The sequence below is a fragment of the Budorcas taxicolor genome, chromosome 1, assembly GCF_023091745.1.
Source record: "Budorcas taxicolor isolate Tak-1 chromosome 1, Takin1.1, whole genome shotgun sequence".
NCBI lineage: Eukaryota > Metazoa > Chordata > Mammalia > Artiodactyla > Bovidae > Budorcas > Budorcas taxicolor.
The window spans coordinates 59,832,868-59,855,766 of NC_068910.1; the positions used below are offsets into that span (position 1 = coordinate 59,832,868).

General features: G+C 38.8%; 1 protein-coding gene across 1 annotated transcript in view; it reads left to right on the plus strand.

Moving 5' to 3' along the window:
• LANCL2 (LanC like glutathione S-transferase 2) overlaps positions 1–22,899 on the plus strand; it is an 82,042-nt gene that overhangs the window by 28,678 nt on the left and 30,465 nt on the right. Inside the window, exons 3-6 of the mRNA XM_052636776.1 lie at positions 16,555–16,762; positions 17,617–17,764; positions 19,523–19,669; positions 22,600–22,782. Of these exons, the coding sequence (XP_052492736.1) occupies positions 16,555–16,762; positions 17,617–17,764; positions 19,523–19,669; positions 22,600–22,782 (686 nt within the window). The remainder of the gene's footprint in view (positions 1–16,554; positions 16,763–17,616; positions 17,765–19,522; positions 19,670–22,599; positions 22,783–22,899) is intronic.

Here is a 22,899-nt window from a genome sequence, read left to right on the forward strand (position 1 = left end):
CCCCAACTGCTTCCATTCTGGGCCACATGTTCCTTCCAGGCCTGTAGTTTTATTTCTAAAGAAATTCTTTCTGCTTGAAGTTTAAATGTCATATGAAGTCAGTATGTCATTTTTGTAACATTAATTACCTGACCTAATATATGTCTGATTTTTTAAAATATATAATGAGAACAGACTTGCTCTAAGGTCTTTTTTTCTTTGTTTGCTTCTATGTCTTTGTTCTTTGCGACAAGCCACATTTGTGTGACTTTTCTGGCCTTAAAGTTATCAATGATTTAACCTTCTATTTGTACTCCTTGAAATCATTTGTACACATAAAGATTTTTATTTTGATAATTATAATTAAGCAAGCAACCAGTAGTAACACTTCACATCAAAAATTTTAATTTCAAAATCAGTTTGCCTCAACTAATCTTTATATTCTTTTTATTATTTTACCATGGTGTCATACATTATAATAGCTATCTAGGGAATAGAAATGAGACAGACTTTGGTGTTTTTGTTGTTGTTGTTGTTTTTTATTATTTATTTTAATTGGAGACTAATTACAATATTGTAGTGGTTTTTGCCACACATTCACATGAATCAGCCATGGGTATACATGTGTTCCCCATCCTGAACCCCTCTTCTACTTCCCTCCCCATCCCATCCCTCAGGGTCATCCCAGTGCACCAGCCCTGAGCACCCTGTCTCATGCATCGAACCTGGACTAGTGATCTGTTTCACATATGATAATATACATGTTTCAGTGCTATTCTCTCAAATCATCCCACCCTTGCCTTCTCCCGCAGAGTCCAAAAGTCTGTTGTTTACATCTGTGTCTGTTTTGCTGGACAGACCTTGTTTTGAGGGATTAGAAACACAGTGATTATTGTTAATCCTAATTCACGTGTAAATGTATAGTCTTTTCTTGCTAAATTTTTATAGTTTAATCAGTAAACAGCATCGACACAAGTGTAATGTTGGGGTCACCAGGAACTGGTACTTGTTTTTCAGGTGACACCCAAGTATGATGGCCACGATCGCTTTATTTGTGTTTATATGTGTACTCACTTATGTTATGCTTTATTTATTATTTGCCTATTGTGACTACAATATTACATAGTGACAATAGAATTTAATTTTTCAAACTTTTATACCTAGACAGACATGGAGCTCGTTCCCTTACAGAACCAAATAAATTTATCCTAAATATAAAGTTAAATAATTTTGGCTAACTTGAAGTAAAATACAAAGAATACAGTTATTTTGAAAGGAAAAATCAGTTAGTAGTAGTACAGGTTTCCCCCTATGAAATCTTTTACTTAAAGCATTTCTTCTTGTTGAAAAGAGGTTTTAACTCCATTATTGTTAGGCCCCAAATTGGCTATGCATCGGAATTATCTGAAGAGCTTTATAATAAACAGAGACTCCATTCCAGGACAGTCATATCAGGAACTCAGAGGGTATGATTCTAAGAATCATTGTTTTTTAAAAATCCCCAATTGTTGTCATTTTGGGGGATCACTGAAAATTATCATGGAAGTATTTGGCTTGAATGATTTCAAATAATATTTAGGGCTTTGGGGTTCATGTAGCAGTATGGAATCCACTTAGACCCACACCTCCCTGTCTTGTCTCCTAAAACTGTACAATATAAGAATAATTGAACCATTCAAAATCTATCTCTTTAGCAAAATATGAGATAGAGAATACACACAAATAATACAGGGTTAAAAACAAATACCATCCAGAATGACTATGGAAAGAGCATTGGTAGGCCAGGGGAAGAAAGACAAAGGATCTAGGGGTGGCAGAATCTGTCCTGTCACTCCCCACAAGTGATTATTCCCAGAGGAGGGAGACACACACTGAGGGGAAACTTTGAGGGCATATCTGAGTGAAAAGTGGGCAAGTAATGCTGGACAAAGCAGAGAAGAAAGATATCTGATTATATGGGGACCATAGGTTTTATAGACTTCCTAACAAAGCACTATTCTGAAAAAGAGGATTAACTTAGAAAGCAGAATCCGCATTCCTGGTGACACTGCTAATGTGTAGGAAGGAGGGAAACATCAATGGTAGGTGCCTTCTGAAACAAAAAAGATGAGAGTCAAAGGAAAGCTGGCCACCAAAAGTCATCATTTATTAAGTAAACTGTTCCTCACCTAAAAAGAAGAAGATGCCATTCCAATGGAAGCCACTCTCACCATCTTCCTCGTCTAGAGAATCTTCCTATTAATATTTGATCCAGAAAAACCCATCTGTTTCAAATTTAAGGAAAAGATCAATTATTTATGTAATATTAGAAAAAAAAAATCAGAGTTTTTCAGCAGAAGAAAACATAGCAAGAAAATTCTACTACAAGATGGAGAAAAAGTGCAGCACTTTCCAGCATTAATTTTGTAACTTAATTATGCAATATATGCACAATGCAGAAATAATGGAACTCTGAGGAGAGAGGGTCAGGCAGTAAGATGATGTAAAATAAGAATTGCCAGAACTCAAAAAAGAAATTCAAGGAAAAGATAAAATCACATCAGAAATGAGGACCAAATTGCAAGGAATTGAAGAAAGAAATGAAAATATAGGAATACATAAAAGGAAAAATGAAACAAGAAAAAAATTAAATCGAAGAAAAACTTTTCAGTTTCTGCCTGACATGTAAGGAGTTACTAATAAAAGTCACCACTTTGTCCTAAAAAGTTAAAAACTGAACAAACTGAAAAATCAACAACTTTTCTATTTGTCATATAACCCCAGTTTTCTGGATCCATCAGAAAATTGGGGTTACATGACAAATAGCTACACCTAAAATAGGAGCAATATTCAGGGAGATTCAGAAAATCACAGTTTACTAGAGCAGAGACCTCCAAAGGGAAATCACCACAGGAACCTAAACTGCAGTTGATTAATGCTAGAAACTCACTGTAGGCAAATATGAGAAAGAAGAAAACTCCAGGAGGACCCAATCATAGGGAGGCTTCCACACTTTTGTGACATTAACTTCAGCAGTTATCCCAGGTCCTCACTGTGATTATTGGAGAAAAATCCCTGCATGCTTCTCGTGGGGTTGAGGGGCAAAGGAACCATTTTAAAATATTTCAGAGCATTCTGTTCTTAACAAGGCCAGCCTTCAGGAGAAATTTTTTTACCAGAGCCTAACCTACTGGATCAGAAGCTACCTGGGGAAAGTGTAGTAGCCGACTCCAGCTCCCTCGGCATCCTGTTCAACCTAAGGTGGGGAAGACACTGAGGAGTCTGATGGAGCTCATGGCCCAGGGGCACATGTTCACTGAAACACTGAGACCTGCTCATAGGACCATGGAGCACCCTCACTCCTGCACTCCTGGCCACTCCGTTACCCTAAGACTACTTGCTGCAGTTTCTTTTACCCAGTGCTTTGTCTACCTTCCAACAGGAAAATTGCTAGACATACTGAAAGGCAAAACCAAGCCAGTTTGAGGTGACTAAATGAACGTCAGAACCAGAACGAGATATGGAAGGAATGTTGGAATTATTGGACCAGGAGTTTTTAAATACTGTGATGATATGCTAAGGGTTTTAATGAAAGGTAGATAACTTGAAGGAACCCATGGATAATGTAAGCAGAGAGATGTAAATTCTAAGAATTGAACACAAATGCTAGAAATCAAATACATGGTAACAGATGAAGAATTCTCTACTAGACACAGCTAAGGAGAGAATGCTTAGCTTAAAGATACAGCAGAAGAAACTTACAAAACTGAAAAAAAAGAAAACAGAATATTCAAGAAATGGGAAACAATGACAAAAGGTTTAATATTTGTGAAATGGGAATACCAGAAAGAAAAGAAACAGAGAAAGGATCAGAAGCAATATTTGAAGCCATAGTGACTAAGAATTTTTCCAAATTAATATGCACTAAACCACAGGTGTAGGAAGCTCAGAGAATACCAAACAGGATAAATACCAAAAACAAAGAACAAAAACCTGCATCTAGGCATTTAATATCCAAACTTCACAAAACCAAAAGTAAAAAAGTCTTGAAAGAGATATATGCATCCCAGTGTTCATCACAGCACTCTTTATAATAGCCAGGACACGGAATCAACCTAAATGTCCACTATGGAGGAGTGGGTAAAGAAGACGTGGGGCATAGCTGGGCTTCCTTGGTAGCTCAGACAGTAAAAGAATCTGCCTGCAATGTGGGAGACCCAGGTTTGATCCCTGGGTCAGGAAAATCACCTGGAGAAGGGAGTGACTGCCCACTCCAGTATTCTTGCCTGGAGAATTCTATGGACAGAGGAGCCTGGAGGCAGTATACAATGTAATTTACTCAGCCATGAAAAAGAAAGAAATAATGTCATTTGCATTACTTTGCCGACTAAGGTCCGTCTAGTCAAGGCTATGGTTTTTCCTGTGGTCATGTATGGATGTGAGAGTTGGACTGTGAAGAAGGCTGAGCACCGAAGAATTGATGCTTTTGAACTGTGGTGTTGGAGAAGACTCTTGAGAGTCCCTTGGACTGCAAGGAGATCCAACCAGTCCATTCTGAGGGAGATCAGCGCTGGGATTTCTTTGGAAGGAATGATGCTAAAGCTGAAACTCCAGTACTTTGGCCACTCATGCGAAGAATTGACTCATTGGAAAAGACTCTGATGCTGGGAGGGATTGGGGGCAGGAGGAGAAGGGGACGACAGAGGATGAGATGGCTGGATGGCATCACCGGCTTGATGGATGTGAATCTGAGTGAACTCCGGGAGATGGTGATGGACAGGGAGGCCTGGTGTGCTGCGATTCATGGGGTCGCAGAGTTGGACACGACTGAGCGACTGAACTATGGACCTAGAGATTGTCATACTGAGTGAAGTAAGTCAGACAGAAAAAGACAAGTACTGTATATCTCTTATATGTGGAATCTTAAAAATGGATACAAGTGAACTTATTCACAGAATAGAAATAGAGTCACAGATGTAGAAAACAAACTTACAGTTACTAGTGGGGAAAGCAGGGAGGGCAAGATAATTTGGGAGAGTGGGATTGACACATACACACTAGTATATGTAAAACAGATGACTAATAACCACCTACTCTATAGCACAGAAGCAAGGATCAGAATTACACCAGACTTCTTTTCAGCAACAATGTAAGCAAGGTAAGAGTGGAATGAAATATTTCAAGTGTTGAGAGTTAAAAAAAAAAATCCTAGAATTTTGTACCCTTTCAAATTATCCTTAAAAGTGAAGGAGGTATAAAAATTTTCTCAAATAAAAATCAAGGAAATTTGTTGCCATTTGACTCAGTTTTCAAGAAATGGTAAAGCAAGTCTTTGTGAGAAGGAAAATGTTATTAGTTAGCTACTTGTTGCTGTGCTTAGTCACTCAGATTTGTCTGACTCTTTGAGACCCGGTGGACTTCTTTGTCCAGTGGGATTCTCCAGGCAAGAATACTGGAGTGGGTAGCCATGCCCTCCTTTGGGAGATCTTCCCAAGTCAGGGACTGAACCCAGGTCTCCCTCATTGCACGCAGATTCTTTACCATCTGAGTCACCAGGAGTTACTTGGATCTGCATTTAAAATTAAGGAAGAGCTTTAGCGTATGAATAAGTGAAGGTGAAATTAAAACTTTTATTTTTCTTATTCTCAAATGATCTAGCAGATCAAATTATTAGATTGGTGCAAAAGTAATTGCTATTGGAGCAGAAGTAATTGCTAGTTGTTGCAAAAGTAATTGAGGTTCAAAAGCAATTGTGGTTGACTTTTGGATCAATGAACCTCAATTATTTTTGAACCAAGCACTTTTGAACCCCTTTTTTGCACCAACTGGTTACTTTTGCCGTTATATATATTCAAATAACAGCAATGAATATATTTGTTACATAAGCATATATGTATGTTTATATATATGCACATATATATATATGATTATGTATATGTTGTTTGTCCAGCTCTTTGTGACCCAGTGGACTGCAGCACGCCAACCTCCTCTGTCCTCCACTGTCTCCTGGAGTTTGCTCAGATTCATGTCCACTGAGTCAGTGGTGCTATCTAACCGTCTCATTCTCTGCTGCTCCCTTCTCCTTGTGCCTTCAACCTTTCCCAGCATCAGAGTCATTTCCAATGATTCATTTATGTCAGGTGGCCAAAGTATTGGAGCTTCAGCATCAGTCCTTCCTATGAATATTGAGAATTGATTTGCTTTAGGATTGACAGGTTTGATTTCCTTGCAGTCCAGGGGACTCTCGTGAGTCTTCTCTAGCACCACAATTTGAAAGCACTGATTATTGATTCTTCAGTGCTCAACGTTCTTTATGGTCCAACTCTCATGTCTGTACGTGACTGCTGGAAAAACCATAGTTTTAACTATATGGACCTTTGTCAGCAAAGTGATGCCTCTGCTTTTTAATATGTTGCCTAGGTTTGTCATTGCTTTCCTTCAAAGGAGCAAGTACCTTTTAATTTCATGACTGCAGTCACCATTCACACTGATGATTCTGGAGCCCAAGAAAATAAAATCTGTCACTGCTTCCACTTTCCCCCCTTCTATTTGCCATGAAGTGTTGGGACCAGATGCTGTGAGTTTAGTTTTTTTAATATTGAGTTTCAAGCCAGCGTTGTCACTCTCTCACCCTTATCAAGAAGCTGTTCAGTTCCTCTGTACTTTATGCCATTGGAGTGGGACCATCTGCACATCTGAGGTTGTTGATATTTCTCCCAGCAGTCTTGGTTCTAGCTTATGATTCTTCCAGTCCGGCATTTCACATGATGTACTCTGCATATAAGTTAAGTAAGCAAGGTGACAATATACAGCCTTGTTGTCCTCCTTTCCCAATTTTGAACCATTTTCCCATGTTCAGTTCTAACTGTTGCTTATTAACCTGCAAGAAGTGAGACAGGAGACAGGTAAGGAGGTCCCATCTCTAAGAATTTTCCAGCTTTTTGTGATCCATACAGAGTCTTTAGTTTAGTTGATGAAGCAGAAGTAGATGTTTTTCTGGAATTCCCTTACCCTCTCCATGAGCCAGTGAATGCTGGCAATTTGATCTGTGGTTCCCCTGCCTTTTCTAAACCCATCTTGAACATCTGGAAATTCTCGATTCATATGTTGCTGAGGCCTAACTTGAAGAATTTTGAGCATGACCATACTACCATGTATATGTTATGTATAAGTAAAATGAACAATAGTAAGATACAACAGAAAGGAAGATGAATTTAGGAACATTTTGTTATTATAAGATACTTGCTCTACCCATGAAGTGTTATAATGATATTTGAAAGTGGAGTGGGATTAAATTTTAAAAAAAAATCACATCGTAAAATACAGAGAAAGCATTTGGCAAAATCCAGTGTCTATTTGTGACTTAAACATCTCAGTGAACTAGGAATAGAGGGAAACATCCTCAACTTGGTTAAGAACATCACAGACAAACTATGTCATATTTAATGGTAAAATATTTAAAACTTACCTGCTAAGATCAGCAACATGGTAAAAATGTTGCTCACCACTGCCTTCAGCATCATACTTGAAGTTCTAGCTGATGTAATAAGACAAAAAAAGGAAATAAAAGGTATGCAAATTTGGAAGGAAGAAATAAAACTGCCTTTGCAGATGTCATAGCCATTCTATGTAGAAAATCAGAATCAACAACAAAAAAACTTTCTGGAACTAATAAGCAATTAGAGAAAAGTTGTGGGATATGAAGTAAGTTTACAAATTGTTTTTTATATACCAGCAATGAATAGGTGAAATTTAAAGAACATAATACCATTTACATTAGCATCCCCCCAAAATACTGAGGTACAAATCTGTCAAAATATATACAAAAATCTGTGCGAGGTAAACTACAAAGCTCTTTATTAAAGATACTAAAAGGAGAACTAAAGTGAGATATTTCATTTTCTTTGGTAGGAAAACTCAATATTGTCAAGATGTCATTTCTTCCCAGTTTGAGCTGTAGATTCAATGCAGTCCCAATCAAAATTCCAACAAGTTATTCTGTGAATATCAACAAGCTGATTCTAAAGTTTATATAGAGAGGAAAGAAACTCAGAATATTCTACTCAATATTGAAGGAAAAGAACAGATGGAGAACTAACACTATCTAACTTTAAGTTTTACAAGACTTTTAAGAGTATAAGACTCATAAGCTGCAATAATCAACCAGTGTAGTACTGGTGAAAGGACAGAAGAGAGCCCAGACATAGAGCCACAGAAATATAGTTACCCATATTTAACAGAGGGTCAAAGGCAATGCAGTGTAGCAAAGATGGTCATTTCAACAAATGGTTTCTAGAGCACCTGGGCATCCGCATGCAACAGAAGGAATCTAGATACCTTTCAAAAGAATTAGCAAAAAAAAAATAGCAAAATAGCTTATGGACTTAAACATAAAATATAAGACTCCTCAAGATAACACAGGAGAAAACCTAGGTGGGCCTTTGGTGTGGAACTGACTTTTTACATACAGCACTGAAGATGTGATCTGTGAAAGAAGTACAGCCAAAACCCTGGGCATATTGTAGGTTCAGTTCTAGACTACCACAGTAAAGCAAGTTTCACAATAAAATGAGTCATACAAATTTTTGGTTTCTCAGTGCATATAAAAGTTACGTGTAGTCTGTTAAGTTTGTAACAGTATCATGTCCCCCCCCCCCCAAAAAAAAAGCAATGTACATACCTTAATTTTAAAATATTGGTGAAAAAAATGCTAACATAAGCATTCAGTGAGTCTTTATCCTTTTGTTGGTAGAGAGTTTGAAATATTGTGAGAATTGCCAAAATGTGATACTGAGAAACAACATGAGCAACTCCTACTGGAAAAATAACTCTAACAGATTTACTCAATTCAGGGTGCCACAAAGCTTTAGTTTGGAGGAAAAAAAAGAGAGAGAGAGAGAGAGATCCCTGTAAATGATAAGGCTTTAAAAAAAAACTACCCTGTGAAAAGCAATGAGAAGATAAGCCGCTGACTGGGAAGAAATCCTATGGCTGATTCATGTTGAGCTTTGACAGAAAACAACAAAATTCTGTAAAGCAATTATCCTTCAACTACAAAAATAAATAAATTTTTTAAAAACTGCAAAGGACATACCTGATACAGGATTTTTACCAAGCAAAAACAAAAAACTCTTAAAACCCAATAATAAGGAAATGAACAACCCTCTTATAGAATAGACAGAATGCATGAGCAGACACCTCACCCCAAAAGATGCACAGATGGCAAGTAGGCCATATGAAAACATATGAAAAGATGTTCAACATCCCGTGTCATTAGGGAATTGCCAAATTTCAAAACACAGAACCAAATGCTGGTGACAGTGTGGAACAACCAGAACTCTGATTTACTGCTAATGGAAATGCAAAATAGTCAGCCATACTAGAAGATGGTTTGGCAATTTTTTACAAAACTAAACCTGACTCTTACTATATGTTCCAGTAATTGTGCTCTTTATTACCCAAATGAAGTGAAAACTTAGGCCCACCAAAAAGCTGCACATGAGTCTTTATAGCAAACTATATTCATAGTTGCCACAAGTTTGAAGTAGCCAAGATGTCTTTCAGTGAGTAAGTCGATAAATAAATGGTGCATCTAAACAGTGAAGTATTATTCAGCATTAAAAGGAGGTGTGCCAAAAAGAGACATGGAAGAAACTTAAAACTTTCTAGTTTTTCTAGAAGACACTTTGAAAAGGCTACCTACTATAAGATTTCAATTATATGGTATTCTGGAAAATATGTAACTGTGAAGACAGTAGAAGTGGTTACTGGTTTCAGTGAATTTAGAGGTGGAGGACAGATGAACAGGCAGAGCACAGAGGATATTTAGGACAGTGAAACTGCTCTGGATCGTCTGTAGTGCTGGATACATCTTGTTATACCCTTGTCCCAACCCATAGAATGTATAACACCAAGAGCGTACGGCAGTATAAACTGTGGGCTTTTGGTGAAAATGATGCATCAGTGTCAATTCATCAGTTGTCACATGTACTACTGTGGTGTGGGATGTCAGTAGTTAAGGAGGAGGTATATGAGAGAAGTATCAACAGGGAGGAAATCACCTTGGTATTAAACCTCTAAGTGGCCACGTTCAGAAGTTCACCAGCACCCTGCAAGATTTTCAAGGAGTTAAAAATGAAGATAAGATTTTAAATCCAGCTAGGTTACCACCCTCCTAACATATAAAGTATAACAAAAGATATAAGAAGAACCTAGAAAATATTTTTATTTAGAGCATTGCAGAGGACTCTGCTAGTGTAGTAGCTTACAAACAGTGGCTCATGGGCCAAATCTGGGATACAGCCTGTTTTTTCACAGGCCTGTTACCAAAAAGGGCTTTTATTTATATTCCTAAGAATTTTGAAATAAAAGAATACCCAACAGAGACTGAGTGTAGTCCTCAAGACCTAACCTAGAGTTTATTATCTAGGTTTTTTATGGGAAAAAAATTTGCTGACTCCTATATTAGAAGACTAGCTAAGATGCGATTCAAGGAAACAGGGACATAAGCATAGAGCAACACTGATGAGGAACAGAGTTTTGCAGATAGGAGAACCAGGCATAGAAACATCAATAAAATTGGGAAACCTTAAAAACAGGAAATTTTAGGAATAGCATGACTACTTTTCACTACATAAATTTATTTCACAGTATAACTGAAATGGACAATTATCTGAATACATAATCTACCAAACCTGATGCTGGAAGAGATACAATGTGTAAATACATATAATTCCAAATAAAAATTTGAGAATGTCATCAACTACCTGGCCAAAAATTTCACTGGGAAATTTTACCAAACTTTAGTTAAAGAACAGGAAATCCCAAGGAGAATAAAAATGCTGTAACATGAGTTCTGTACTGTTTCCCTCTTCCACCCAAAGAATACTGATTTTGATAATTGCACACAAATGAGAGTACCTTTCTGGGACCCAAGAGTCCAATGGAGGAGTTACACGATATCACTGAAGCCAAAAAAAATAATATAGAACTGAGATTGGACACAGTGAAAAGGGTAAGAGGAAAATTCCCACATCACCTGTCACGTCCTCCTCAACAGCTCAGTGCCAAGAGAGAGACGCTTGGCCTGTGATTTCTCCCGCAGAGGAAAGTGAGAACATGTGAGTGAGTGCCCAGCTTCTGCAACTCTGTGTGAAACTACTGAGGACACCCACTTCTTTCTCACCCCTTTCAGAATACAGAGGTGATCTGCATAACTGAGGGGCAAGGAGAGGTTGAGAGCATAGCAGCCAGGGCTCAAAATTCAACAGGGGACACAGTTCCACTAACCACTTTGCAGACTCCATCAGGAAGCCTACCCGTGAGTCACTGGGGACACCACCTGTGGATCCCCCCATATTGGCCCATAACCATAACCTTGGGCCTCCAACATGCTGCATTCCACACTCACACACTGACCCACCTTATGTGTGCCCCTGAGGGCAGTGTGTGCAACCTTTGTGGACATTCAGCATGGGCAGAAAGCTGGCTCACCCAGCAGGATTGGGAGAAAGCATACACACTTGAGCAGCCCTCAACTACCCTAGGAAAAGCAAACAGGAGACTCAACACTCAGCCTGACTTTATGGAATCAGGAGAGGCATACAGTCTTAAGAATTCTCCCCTAACAGGGAACAAAAAGTGTGGAGGAGGCATATCCACAGAGACGTTCTGAGAAAGCCTGAGAATCCCTCGTAAGGCTGACCGAAGGCATTTCATTCCTGAAGGCTGTCAATAAAGACTGAAGGAGGTAACTGCATCTTCACATGCTGAAACAGCAACACACGACTTCAAGAAACATGAAAAATCAAGGAAACATAATACCACTTATACTTCAGAATTTTATAATAAAATAACTGTCCAGTAACCACCCCTAAAGAAATGAAGTTATGGTTTCTCTGATAAAGAATTCAAATCAGTGTTTTTGAAGAAGCTCATGAACTACAAGAAAACGGAGAAAGACATTGTAATGAAATCAGGGAAACAATACAAAACAATGCATAAACAAAACAGTTCAGGAAAACAATGCATAATAGAACCAAAAAGGAAGCCTAGAGCTGAAGACTACCAACAAATGACATAAGAAAGCAGCAGAAAGCAGCAGCAGCAGAATGAATCAACTAGAAGTAAATAACCTATGAACTCTGAAGCAGGTCGTTTGTAATTAACCAGTCAGAGGAGAAAAAAGTAAAAAGAATGAATAAAAGTAAAGAAAGCCTACATGAATTAAGGGATGTCATCAAGAAAACAACTAATGCATTATAGGAGTCATAGAAGGTAAAAGGGCGCAGGGGACAGCAAAAGCTTATTTAAAGAAATAATGGCTGATAATTTTCAAAATCTGGGAAGAGTGATGGAAATTAAGAGTTCAAGATGTCTGTACTTTCCCAAAGAGATTCAACTCAGGACTTTACTGAGACACATTATAATAAAACTGTGTAAAATCAAAGAGAATTTATGAAGCAGGAAACAAAAAACTATTTACATACAAGTTCAGTTCAGTCGCTCAGTCATGTCTGACTCTTTGCAACCCCATGAACCACATCACGCCAGGTATCCTTCTCCATCACCAACCCCCAGAGTCCACCCAAACCCATGTCCATTGTGTCAGTGATGTAATCCAACCATCTCATTCTCTGTCGTCCCCTTCTCCTCCTGTCCACAATCCCTCCCAGCATCAGGGTCTTTTCCAATGAGTCAGGTCTTCACATCAGGTGGTCAAAGTATTAAAGTTTCAGCTTCACATCAGTCCCTCCAATAAACACCCAGGACTGATCTCCTTTAGGATGGACTGGTTGGATCTCCTTGCAGTCCAAGGGACTCTCAAGAGTCTTCTCCAACACCACAGTTCAAAAGCATCAATTCTTCGGTGCTCAGCCTTCTTCACAGTCCAACTTTCACATCCATACATGACCACAGGAAAGACCATAGCCTTAACTAGACAGACCTTTGTTGGCAAAGTAATGTCTCTGCTTTTTAATACTCTGTCTAGGTTGGTCATAACTTCCCTTCTAAGGAGTAAGCATCTTTTAATTTCATGGCTGCAGTCACCATCTGCAGTGATTTTGGAGCCCCCAAAAATAAAGTCTGACACTGCTTCCACTGTTTCCCCATCTATTTCCCATGAAGTGATGGGACCAGATGCCATGATCTTCGTTTTCTGAATGTTGAGCTTTAAGCCAACTTTTTCACTCTCGTCTTTCGTTTTCATCAAGAGGCTTTTTAGTTCCTCTTCACTTTCTGCCATAAGGGTGGTGTCATCTGCACATCTGAGGTTATTGATATTTCTCCCAGCAATCTTGATTCCAGCTTGTGCTTCTTCCAGCCCAGCATTTCTCATGATGTACTCTGCATAGAAGTTAAATAGGCAGGGTGACGATATACAGCCTTGATGTACTCCTTTTCCTATTTGGAACCAGTCTGTTGTTCCATGTCCAGTTCTAACTGTTGCTTCCTGACCTGCATATAGGTGTCTCAAGAGGTAGGTCAGGTGGTCTGGTATTCCCATCTCTTGAAGAATTTCCACAGTTTATTGTAACCCACATTGTCAAAAGCTTTGGCATAGTCAATAAAGCAGAAATAGATGTTTTTCTGGAATTCTTTTGCTTTGTCAGTGATCCATCGGATGTTAGAAATTTGATCTCTGGTTCCTCTGCCTTTTCTAAAACCAGCTTGAACATCTGGAAGTTCACGGTTCAAGTATTGCTGAAGCCTGGCTTGGAGAATTTTGAGCATTACTTTACTAGCATGTGAGAGGAGTACAATTGTGCGGTAGTTTGAGCATTGTTTGACATTGCCTTTCTTTGGGATTGGAATGAAAACTGAGCTTTTCCAGTCCTGTGGGCACTGCTGAGTTTTCCAAATTTGGTGGCATATTGAGTGCAGCACTTTCACAGCATCATCTTTCAGGATTTGAAATAGCTCAACTGGAATTCCATCACCTCCACTAGCTATGTTCGTAGTGATGCTTCTTAAGGCTCACTTGACTGCACATTCCAGGATGTCTGGCTCTAGGTGAGTGATCATACTATCATGATTATCTGGGTCGTGAAGATCCTTTTTGTACAGTTCTTCTGTGTATTCTTGCCACCTCTTCTTAATACCTTCTGCGTCTGTTAGGTCCATACCATTTCTGTCCTTTACTGAGCCCATCTTTGCATGAAGTGTTCCCTTGGTATAATTTTCTTGACGAGATCTCCAGTCTTTCCCATTCTGTTGTTTTCCTTTATTTCTTTGCAGTGATCACTGAGGAAGGCTTTCTATCTCTCCTTGCTATATTTTGGAACTCTGCATTCAAATGTTTATATCTTTCCTTTTCTCCTTTGCTTTTCACTTCTCTTCTGTTTCTAAGTCCTCCTCAAACAGCCATTTTGCTTTTTTGCATTTCTTTTTCTTGGGGATGATCTTGATCCCTGTCTCCTGTACAATGTCACAAACCTCCATTCATAGTTCACCAGGCACTCTGTCTATCAGATCTAGGCCCTTAAATCTATTTCTCACTTCCACTCTATAATCATAAGGGATTTGATTTACATCATACCTGAATGGCATAGTGGTTTTCTCTCCTTTCTTCAGCTTCAGTCTGAATTGGGCAATAACGAGTTCATGATCTGAGCCACAGTCAGCTCCCGGTCTCGTTTTTGCTGAGTGTATAGAGCTTCTCCATCTTTGGCTGCAAAGAATATCATCAATCTGATTTTGGTGTTGACCATCTGGTGATGTCCATGTGTAGAGTCTTCTCTTGTGTTGTTGGAAGAGGGTGTTTGCCATGACCAGTGTGTTCTCTTGGCAGAACTCTGTTAGCCTTTGCCCTGCTTCATTCTGTTCTCCAAGGCCAAATTTGTCTGTTACTCCAGGTATCTCTTGACTTCCTACCTTTGCATTCCAGTCCTCTATAATGAAAAGGACATTTTTTGTCAATTGTACCTCCATAAAACTGGAGGTTTTTTAAACAGTAAAAGAGTCAGTGTTTTTGTTTTTTAAATAACAGGGAATATCATTGCTACTCTTACACTGTTTCAGAGAACAGGAAAATAAGGAATACTTTTCATTGTTTTATGAAGCAAGGTTAATACTAGTGCCGAAACTGATATAAAGATTTACTAAAAAGAAAAAAAATAAACACAGTTCAATCTTATTATTAATTTTAATAGTTATGGTGTTAATTTGGCTTCTAAGAAGAGGTTTGTGTTTTAGATTTTCATACTGAAGTATTCAGGGGCAGAATATCATGATGACTTCTTTTTTTATACTTCGCTTGTCATCATTTACTTTAAAATACTTAAGCTTTGAATATATAGAACCATAGATTTTTAGGTTCATAGGTTGGCCAGATCATCATCCTTTTTTTAGGGGTTTCTGAGTCAGTAAGGAAGTACTGGTGAACCTTTTATAGTGATTATTATATTTGAAATTTGTTGGTATTGAACTTGTTTTCTATATGTTTATAATTTCAGTTTTTGAATACAGAAAACACACACTCGAAATCATAATTGAATCATAGGGAAGGATCTTTTTAGGGCTTATTAATGTGCTCCGTTTGTATCTGTTTGACACAATAACTTGTAAAAACAATGGATAATGAGAAAAGGACTTCTCAAAAAATATATGTGGGTGTTAAGAGTTAATCTCAAAGGGAAGTAGTATACCTTGAATAGCAAAATTAAAGAAGAAAGAAGCTACCTATTTTGAGAAATTTAAAGAGCAAAATGAAAAATAAAAAGTGAAAGTAGGATATCTGATAAAGAACAGAATATTAGTGAACCTCAATTCAAACATTAATAGATTTTTTTTTGGCCTTTTGACCAGCATATCATTTTTTAAAAATACTTTTTCCTGAGTATATTTTATTAAGTATATATTTATACAGAGTGATATATTATTTAGCTGTCACACTGACTTCCTGAACCCAGGAATAATAACGTGCTTCCTTAGAAGCCATATAGCTCATCCTCCTTCGATTTTCAGAAAAAGACACCTCTCTGGTTCCCTTGAGTAAACAGATCTGTTTTTTAGTCTCACATAGGAAAGTTGGATAGGTGATAAGCTATGTCTTGTGAATTCACTACCTTAAAGTGCATCATGTGGCTCTTCCATAAATGATGAGCTGGATAACTGGTTGGTTGGTCACTTAAAGAAAATTGAAAAATTGTGAGAAATAGGTATTGGAAAGAAGAGGGTATAAAATTCAGAAAAGCAGTCATGTAATTTGGCATAAGATATAGGAGGAGGACATGATTATATGAGAATTAAGACGAAAAGGACCTAAGTTAGCAAAGAAAAATATGTACAACCTTGAGACAAATGAAAATTGAAGGGGAATGAATGGGAAGTCTTACATTTCCCTTATCTAGGAGTTACTGAATCATTGTGTTAGAGCAATTGGCAGCGTTTAAACTTGTCTAAATTTTTTTCTACCCTGGGTTTTTTTCCCCCTCATTCTAAGAAACAAATCGTATATGATTTTTTTTAATGTTACCCCTTCAGAAGTGAAGACTTTATGTAGGAGTTTCATGTAATTGTGAATTAATGTCCTGATGATAAAAAGGAAAGGCTATAATGTTTGTCTTCTTTTGTGGGGGTGGGGGACTATTCCAGGCATAGCCCTTTTGTACCTGCAGTTGTACCGGGTCACATGTGACCAGTCCTATTTGCTCCGATCCCTGGATTACGTAAAGAGAACACTTCGGAATCTGAATGGCCGAAGGGTCACTTTCCTCTGTGGAGATGCTGGGCCCCTGGCCGTTGGAGCTGTTGTATATCATAAACTCAAAAGTGATTGTGAGTCCCAGGAATGCATCACAAAGTGAGTTTTTACTACTGGAAGTGTTTTTTTTCCGAATTCTCAGTATTGATGTTGAAAGAAACTCAAAAAATGAAAATAACTTTCTCTTTTAATTCACCTGCTCTTGCAAATAGTTCTCTCCAAACAGAAAAAAGTTTAAAAATTAATCTTGAGCCTGATTGGTCTCAATATTGGGATTGTTTGCTCCTTTTCTATCCAAGCATGTGTTTGTCTTAATTTGAGGGAAGAGAGTAAACATGTTTTTTCCTAATTAATTTTTGGTTGCCTTCAGTGCATGAAAATTAGCTTATATGCCTTAGATTTGCTATAATAACTGAGTTATTCTTTGGTTCAGTTGTTATGAAATATAGAGAATGTAAGCTTTTATTGCATATATTGGTTTATATTCTCTTTTGAGTCCGAGCTCACTGCCATGGTCTAGTGAAGTGTGAGGCATGTGCTGGTCAGTTAACGTTAGTTAAAGATGGGGTGACTCAAGCTAATTCTCAAGCTTTGGCTACATTTTAGTAAGATTTTTATTAAAATTTCTAATCACTTTCTTTTAATTCTGGGTTTCAAAACTGAGTAAATTCTCTTATATGTATATATTCCTATAAAGTTTAGATATATTAGTAAATGTAGAACTTTTGAACTGCAAGATGTGTTGTTATTAATTTTGATATCTGAGAGAGAAGCTTTTGTTTGGTTTTGTAGTGGAAGTTTTTGTTGTTTTCCCTCTTTTTTGATATTTTAAAAAATCACTTTTAAATGACAAATAATAACAGATAATTCCTAAACTGATAGGGTTACTTGCAGTTTCAGGAAGAGGTATTTTAGGCATTCTCTGGGAAAACAGAATTTTTCTTGTTGGGTAGACTTTTGCAACTTCAGAGAACCGTCGTCTGTCGAGATTCAGACCTTCCTGATGAGCTGCTTTATGGACGGGCAGGTTATCTGTACGCCTTACTCTACGTGAACACGGAGATAGGTCCAGGCGCTGTGTGTGAGTCAGCTATCAAAGAGGTACTGTGGGGCCGTGGGTTGGGGAGTCCTTTCCTTTCCATCAGGCAGCCTGTCTGCTAGCATAGAGTTATAGTAGTAGCTGGACTCTGCCTCTAGGTAAGAGTAATTTCCTAAGGCCTCTCATAAAATTAATAAATAGCTCTTTTATTTTTTCTTCTGGGAATTTTTTTTCATTTAAGGTTGTATTAAGTCAGCTGTTTTTACTAGAACCAAACAGTAGCTTAAAGAAGAGAGAATGTTTATTTCTCTTTCATGAGGTATTTGAACTGATAGGCAATATGGTGAATTGAACTGATAGGTGAATATGGCTAGGGACCAGCTTCTCTCTTGTTCTGCCTTATCCCTGGGCCATGCCCTTATCTGCACGGCACTGAGAGCCCCCAGCCCAGGGGGTGGTGAGGACGTGGAGGAACCAGAAGTTGCCCACCTCACTTGTGCGCACATCCTACTTCTAGAACTCTGTCAGATGACTGTGTCCCCCTGTCTGTATCTCTGAGGCGATATGTCTCACTAAAACTTGGAGCCCTGTTACCAAAAGTATGAGGGGAGACAGGATATGAGGAAACAGTTAAATACTACTTTGCCACATAGTCATTCTAAAATCCTGCAGCAAACCTCATTGCTATAATCTTTCATAAATAAAGCCAGTTCCTCCAGCATTGGTGGATGTACAGTTATCCCTTAGTACCTGCTGGGGATTGATTCCAGGACCCCCTCTGGATACCAAAATGACAGGATGCTGAAGTCTTAATAAAGTGATGTAGTATTTGCATGTAAGCTATGCATATCCTCCTGTGTACTTTAAATCATCTCTAGATTACTTTTCATACCTAACACCATATGGTATGTATGTATGTAAAATACTATGTAAACAGTTGTCCCCATGCAACCAATTCAAGTTTTGCTTCTTGGAACTTTCTGGAATATATTTTCCCCATTATTTTTTTCAGAGGTTGGTTGAATCCACGGGTATGAAACCCGCAGCAGATATGGAGGGCCAACTGTACTTGCCTTTTGGGGGAAAATATTGAGTCTAAGTCGGAGAAGGCAGTGGCACCCCACTCCTGTACTCTTGCCTGGAAAATCCCATGGATGGAGGAGCCTGGTGGGCTGCAGGGGTCACTAAGAGTCGGACACGACTGAGCGACTTCACTTTGACTTTTCACTTTCATGCATTGGAGAAGGCAGTGGCACCCCACTCCAGTACTCTAAGAGTCAGACACAACTGAGCGACTTCACTTTGACTTTTCACTTTCACTCACTGGAGAAGGAAATGGTAACCCACTCCAGTGTTCTTGCCTGGAGAATCCCAGGGACGGGGGAGCCTGGTGGGCTGCCATCTCTGGGGTCGCACAGAGTCGGACACGGCTGAAGCGGCTTAGCAGCAGCAGCAACAGCATTGAGTCTAAGTAGTCCAGGATAGTTTTTATAAGAAGTTTTCCTAGGTTCTAGTAAACTGTCCATACAAAGGCCTTTTGATCTCTTGGTTCTACTTCTTAATATCTTTTTCTACTCTGAGATTGTCTTCTGATTTCTCCCTGACTGTGTTTATTGCTTAATAAAGATAACGGTGCTTATCTTTCCAGATTAAGTAATCTGTGTATTAAAGATTAAAGATTTTCAGATTAAGTGATCTATGTATATAATGATTTTCAGATTAAGTAATCTATGTATATAAAGACATGCTGTTATTGTTAATTAAACTAAAACAGATTAGATGTAAGTTTTCTAGACTTACCTGTCTCATCATCTGTGTAGGTCGTCAGTGCTATCATTGAATCGGGCAAAGCTCTGTCCAGGGAAGAGAGGAAGGTAGAGCGCTGTCCCCTGCTGTATCAGTGGCACAGGAAGCAGTATGTTGGCGCAGCCCATGGCATGGCCGGGATCTACTACATGTTAATGCAGGTGAGTGCCAGTCTGTAATACCAGTGCCGTAACCACATTATAAAATAATAGATTGAATTGAGAATGGGAACTGAAATTTCACCACAAACCAAGCAGGCTGAAATGAAATAAGAATCATGGATCCTCCAGCAGGGACCTCCTGAGAGAGAGTCCTTCTGTGTGCAGTTTTGTACTGGACAAGGTGTCTATGGCCCACAATTTATTTCTGTCCATTTTTCCCTGCTCTTTTAATTGGGGAAAACCTTCAAGAAGCAGAAAGGGCTTCTAGAATGAAGACTAGGACAGAGGCTTTTTCATATTCAAATAACCCCAACTTGGTATCAGTTGTGTTGAAAATTTTTAACTAGTTCATTATTGTGGTTATGCTCTTGTCTCTGAATCACCCCTGTCTGCTGAATCGCGTACTGACTCTTCCATCAGATAGTCTAAGACCTTGCACCAAATACTGCTTCAGCCTGCTTCCAGCCTTATGGCCTGTGAGTCCCTCCTCTCTGGGCAGACCTCAGCACCATCGAAGGTTCAGTTCCACACTGCTGCAGTAAAGCAAATGTCACAGTGAAGGAAGTCATACATTTTTTTGGCTTTCCAGTGCATGTGAAAGTTATGTTTACATTATAGTGTAGTCTATTTAAAGCGTGCAATACTATTATGTCCTTAAAAAACATGTACATACTTGAATTTTAAAATACTTTATTGCTAAAAAATGCTAAACTATCATCTGAACCTTCAGTGAGTGGTAATCTTTTTGCAGTAGTTACATCACAGGTCACTGATTGTATATCACTATATCAAATATAATAACAATGAAAAAGTTTGATATCATGAGAATTACCAAAATGTTTCACAGAGAAACAAAATGAGCAAATCCTGTTGGAAAAAGTGGTGCCAATAGACTTGCTTGATTCAGAGTTGCCACAAACCTTCAGTTTTTAAAAAACACAAGTGCAGCACAATAAAACAAAGAACAATAAAATAAGGTCTGTCTGTGCTTTTTTTTTTTGTCCCGATTAAGCCTTTTTTTATTCTACCACACCCAAAACAGAGTACTTCATAAACTTATTCAAAATTACAAAGCTAGTATGTCAAGGAACATGGATTAGAATTTAGATCTTTTTAATTAAAAGCCCGTATATTCCTTTTTAAAATTTTTACTTACAAATTTCTTTTTTATTTTTATCTTTTTCATCATGCTGGTACTCACTAAAGGAAAATAGAAAATTCCTGTCTGCCCAGGACTAGAACTCCTTTCTCTGGTGATTAAGTATATTTGGTTATCATTGTAGAAAGTAAAACACCTATGTATTCCAACTTGTGAATTTTGTCTTAGTTCAGACATGTTCCCAAGCAGCCAGAATTCCATGTCTCATTTTAAAATGGCAGTTTTCTTCTAGACAGTTGGTAGATTGTCTTTTTTTCTCTATTTTCTCAGAAAAACGTTGATAACAGTGGCCTTTGAACCTTTTTTAAAAGTGGTAAAACCTTTAGGGGGAACATAATCATAAGAAAATCACCAATAATTTAGTCTTAGGTGTTTAGTTTAATTTTGCTAGAGATTAGGGGGTTCCTTGAGAGAATCACAAATCATAAAATTTTCAGCTCACCTACTTTTAAAGTGACAAACATAGAGACACTGTTTTGTAAAGGATACTAATTGATGTCAGCGTTCTCTTCCTGATCACTAAGCAATGATGTGCCGGAGCTGGTCTCGTGAAGCTGGCCGTGCATGCCTCTCCCCAGTGGTGCCAGCCTGACCATGCGGGGGCTCCTGTGTGGTTTCATTTGAATGGCTAACAGAACAGCATACACAAAAACTTTCAAAATATCAGTTGAACCGAACTCTACTTTTACAATGAAGAATAAAGAACAGTTCTTCTTGAACATCATGTCAAAACATCAAGGAAAACAGAAAACTGACACCCAGCTTCTTTGATGAGACTTGGAGACTTCGGTAGCCCCACTAGACAAGGATGTAGACTGAGAACAGATGAAGGAACAAAGAAACCCTCGGCGACCTGAGAGGACAGGATGGTTGCACAAGCTTCCTGCGGAAGAGGATGCCAGCAAGAAGCAAGCCAGGAATTTAGCCCCTGCACTCAGGAATTTAAGGTGCCCTCAAAGGCAGTGCCAGACATGTATGCAGGTGGAGAGTGAGTCTGGGCCACAGGAGGGCATCTTTGAAAATCTCTGTGGAGCCCACCTGGGCCTCTGCAGGGATCACCCTGCACAGTGAGGTGACTAGAGATAACAGGAAGTAGACTGAAAGAGTAAGCCCAGTTTTTTTTAACTCCAGAAAGCCTGGTGTAGATGAGACTGGAAGTGAAGCACAGAGCTGAAGGCGGGGCTTCATGACTGTTCCCACGGTCAGCAAGGAGACCTCGCTGTGGCCACAGCCAGCCTCTCTCCAGCACCCTCCCCCAGCCCAGCTGCAGTGCCTCACCGCCTCACATAGGGAATTGAAGTCACTTGAGAAACAGCTCAGATAAAAGATTTGTAGATCTAGGTATACGAAAGTCCCCAGCTGTAAATTTATGTGTTAACTTGACTGCACTGTGGTGCCCAGACATTTAGTCAGATGTTATTCTGGGTATTTCTGTGAGGGTGTATAGGTGATGTTTACATTTAAACAGGTTGACTTCTGGTAAAGAAGTCTGTTCTCTGCACTGTGGGTGGGCTTCGTCCAGTCAGTTGAAGGCCTCCCCTGAGCAAGAGGGAATCCCCAGCAGACAGCCTTCAGCTTCATCTGCAGCCTCAGCAAGCATTGATGCAAAAGTCTGCCCAGGCCTTAAGTAACCAGAGAGGTAAATTAATTCCAGTTTTATATGTTCCTCAGTATTCTAGGTAATTGATGCTTAACTATATTAGCTGCAATATAGGTTAAAAAAGAAAAAAACTTATGGAAAAATTAATTAAATTTTTTATTTGTTTAAAAGCCAGCAGCAAAAGTGGACCAAGAAACCTTGACAGAAATGGTGAAACCTAGTATTGACTATATGCGCCACAAAAGATTCCGATCTGGGAATTATCCGTCGTCACTAAGCAATGAGACAGACCGACTGGTGCACTGGTGCCATGGGGCCCCCGGCGTCATCCACGTGCTCATGCAGGCATACAAGGTCAGTGCTCAGGCTATGTCCTTAGCATCCGATGTGCACACACACAGTGTTCACCACCGAGTGTTCGGTTTGGTCTTGATAATCATATTTGCTTGCAAACTAAAAGCCTTTTAGGGC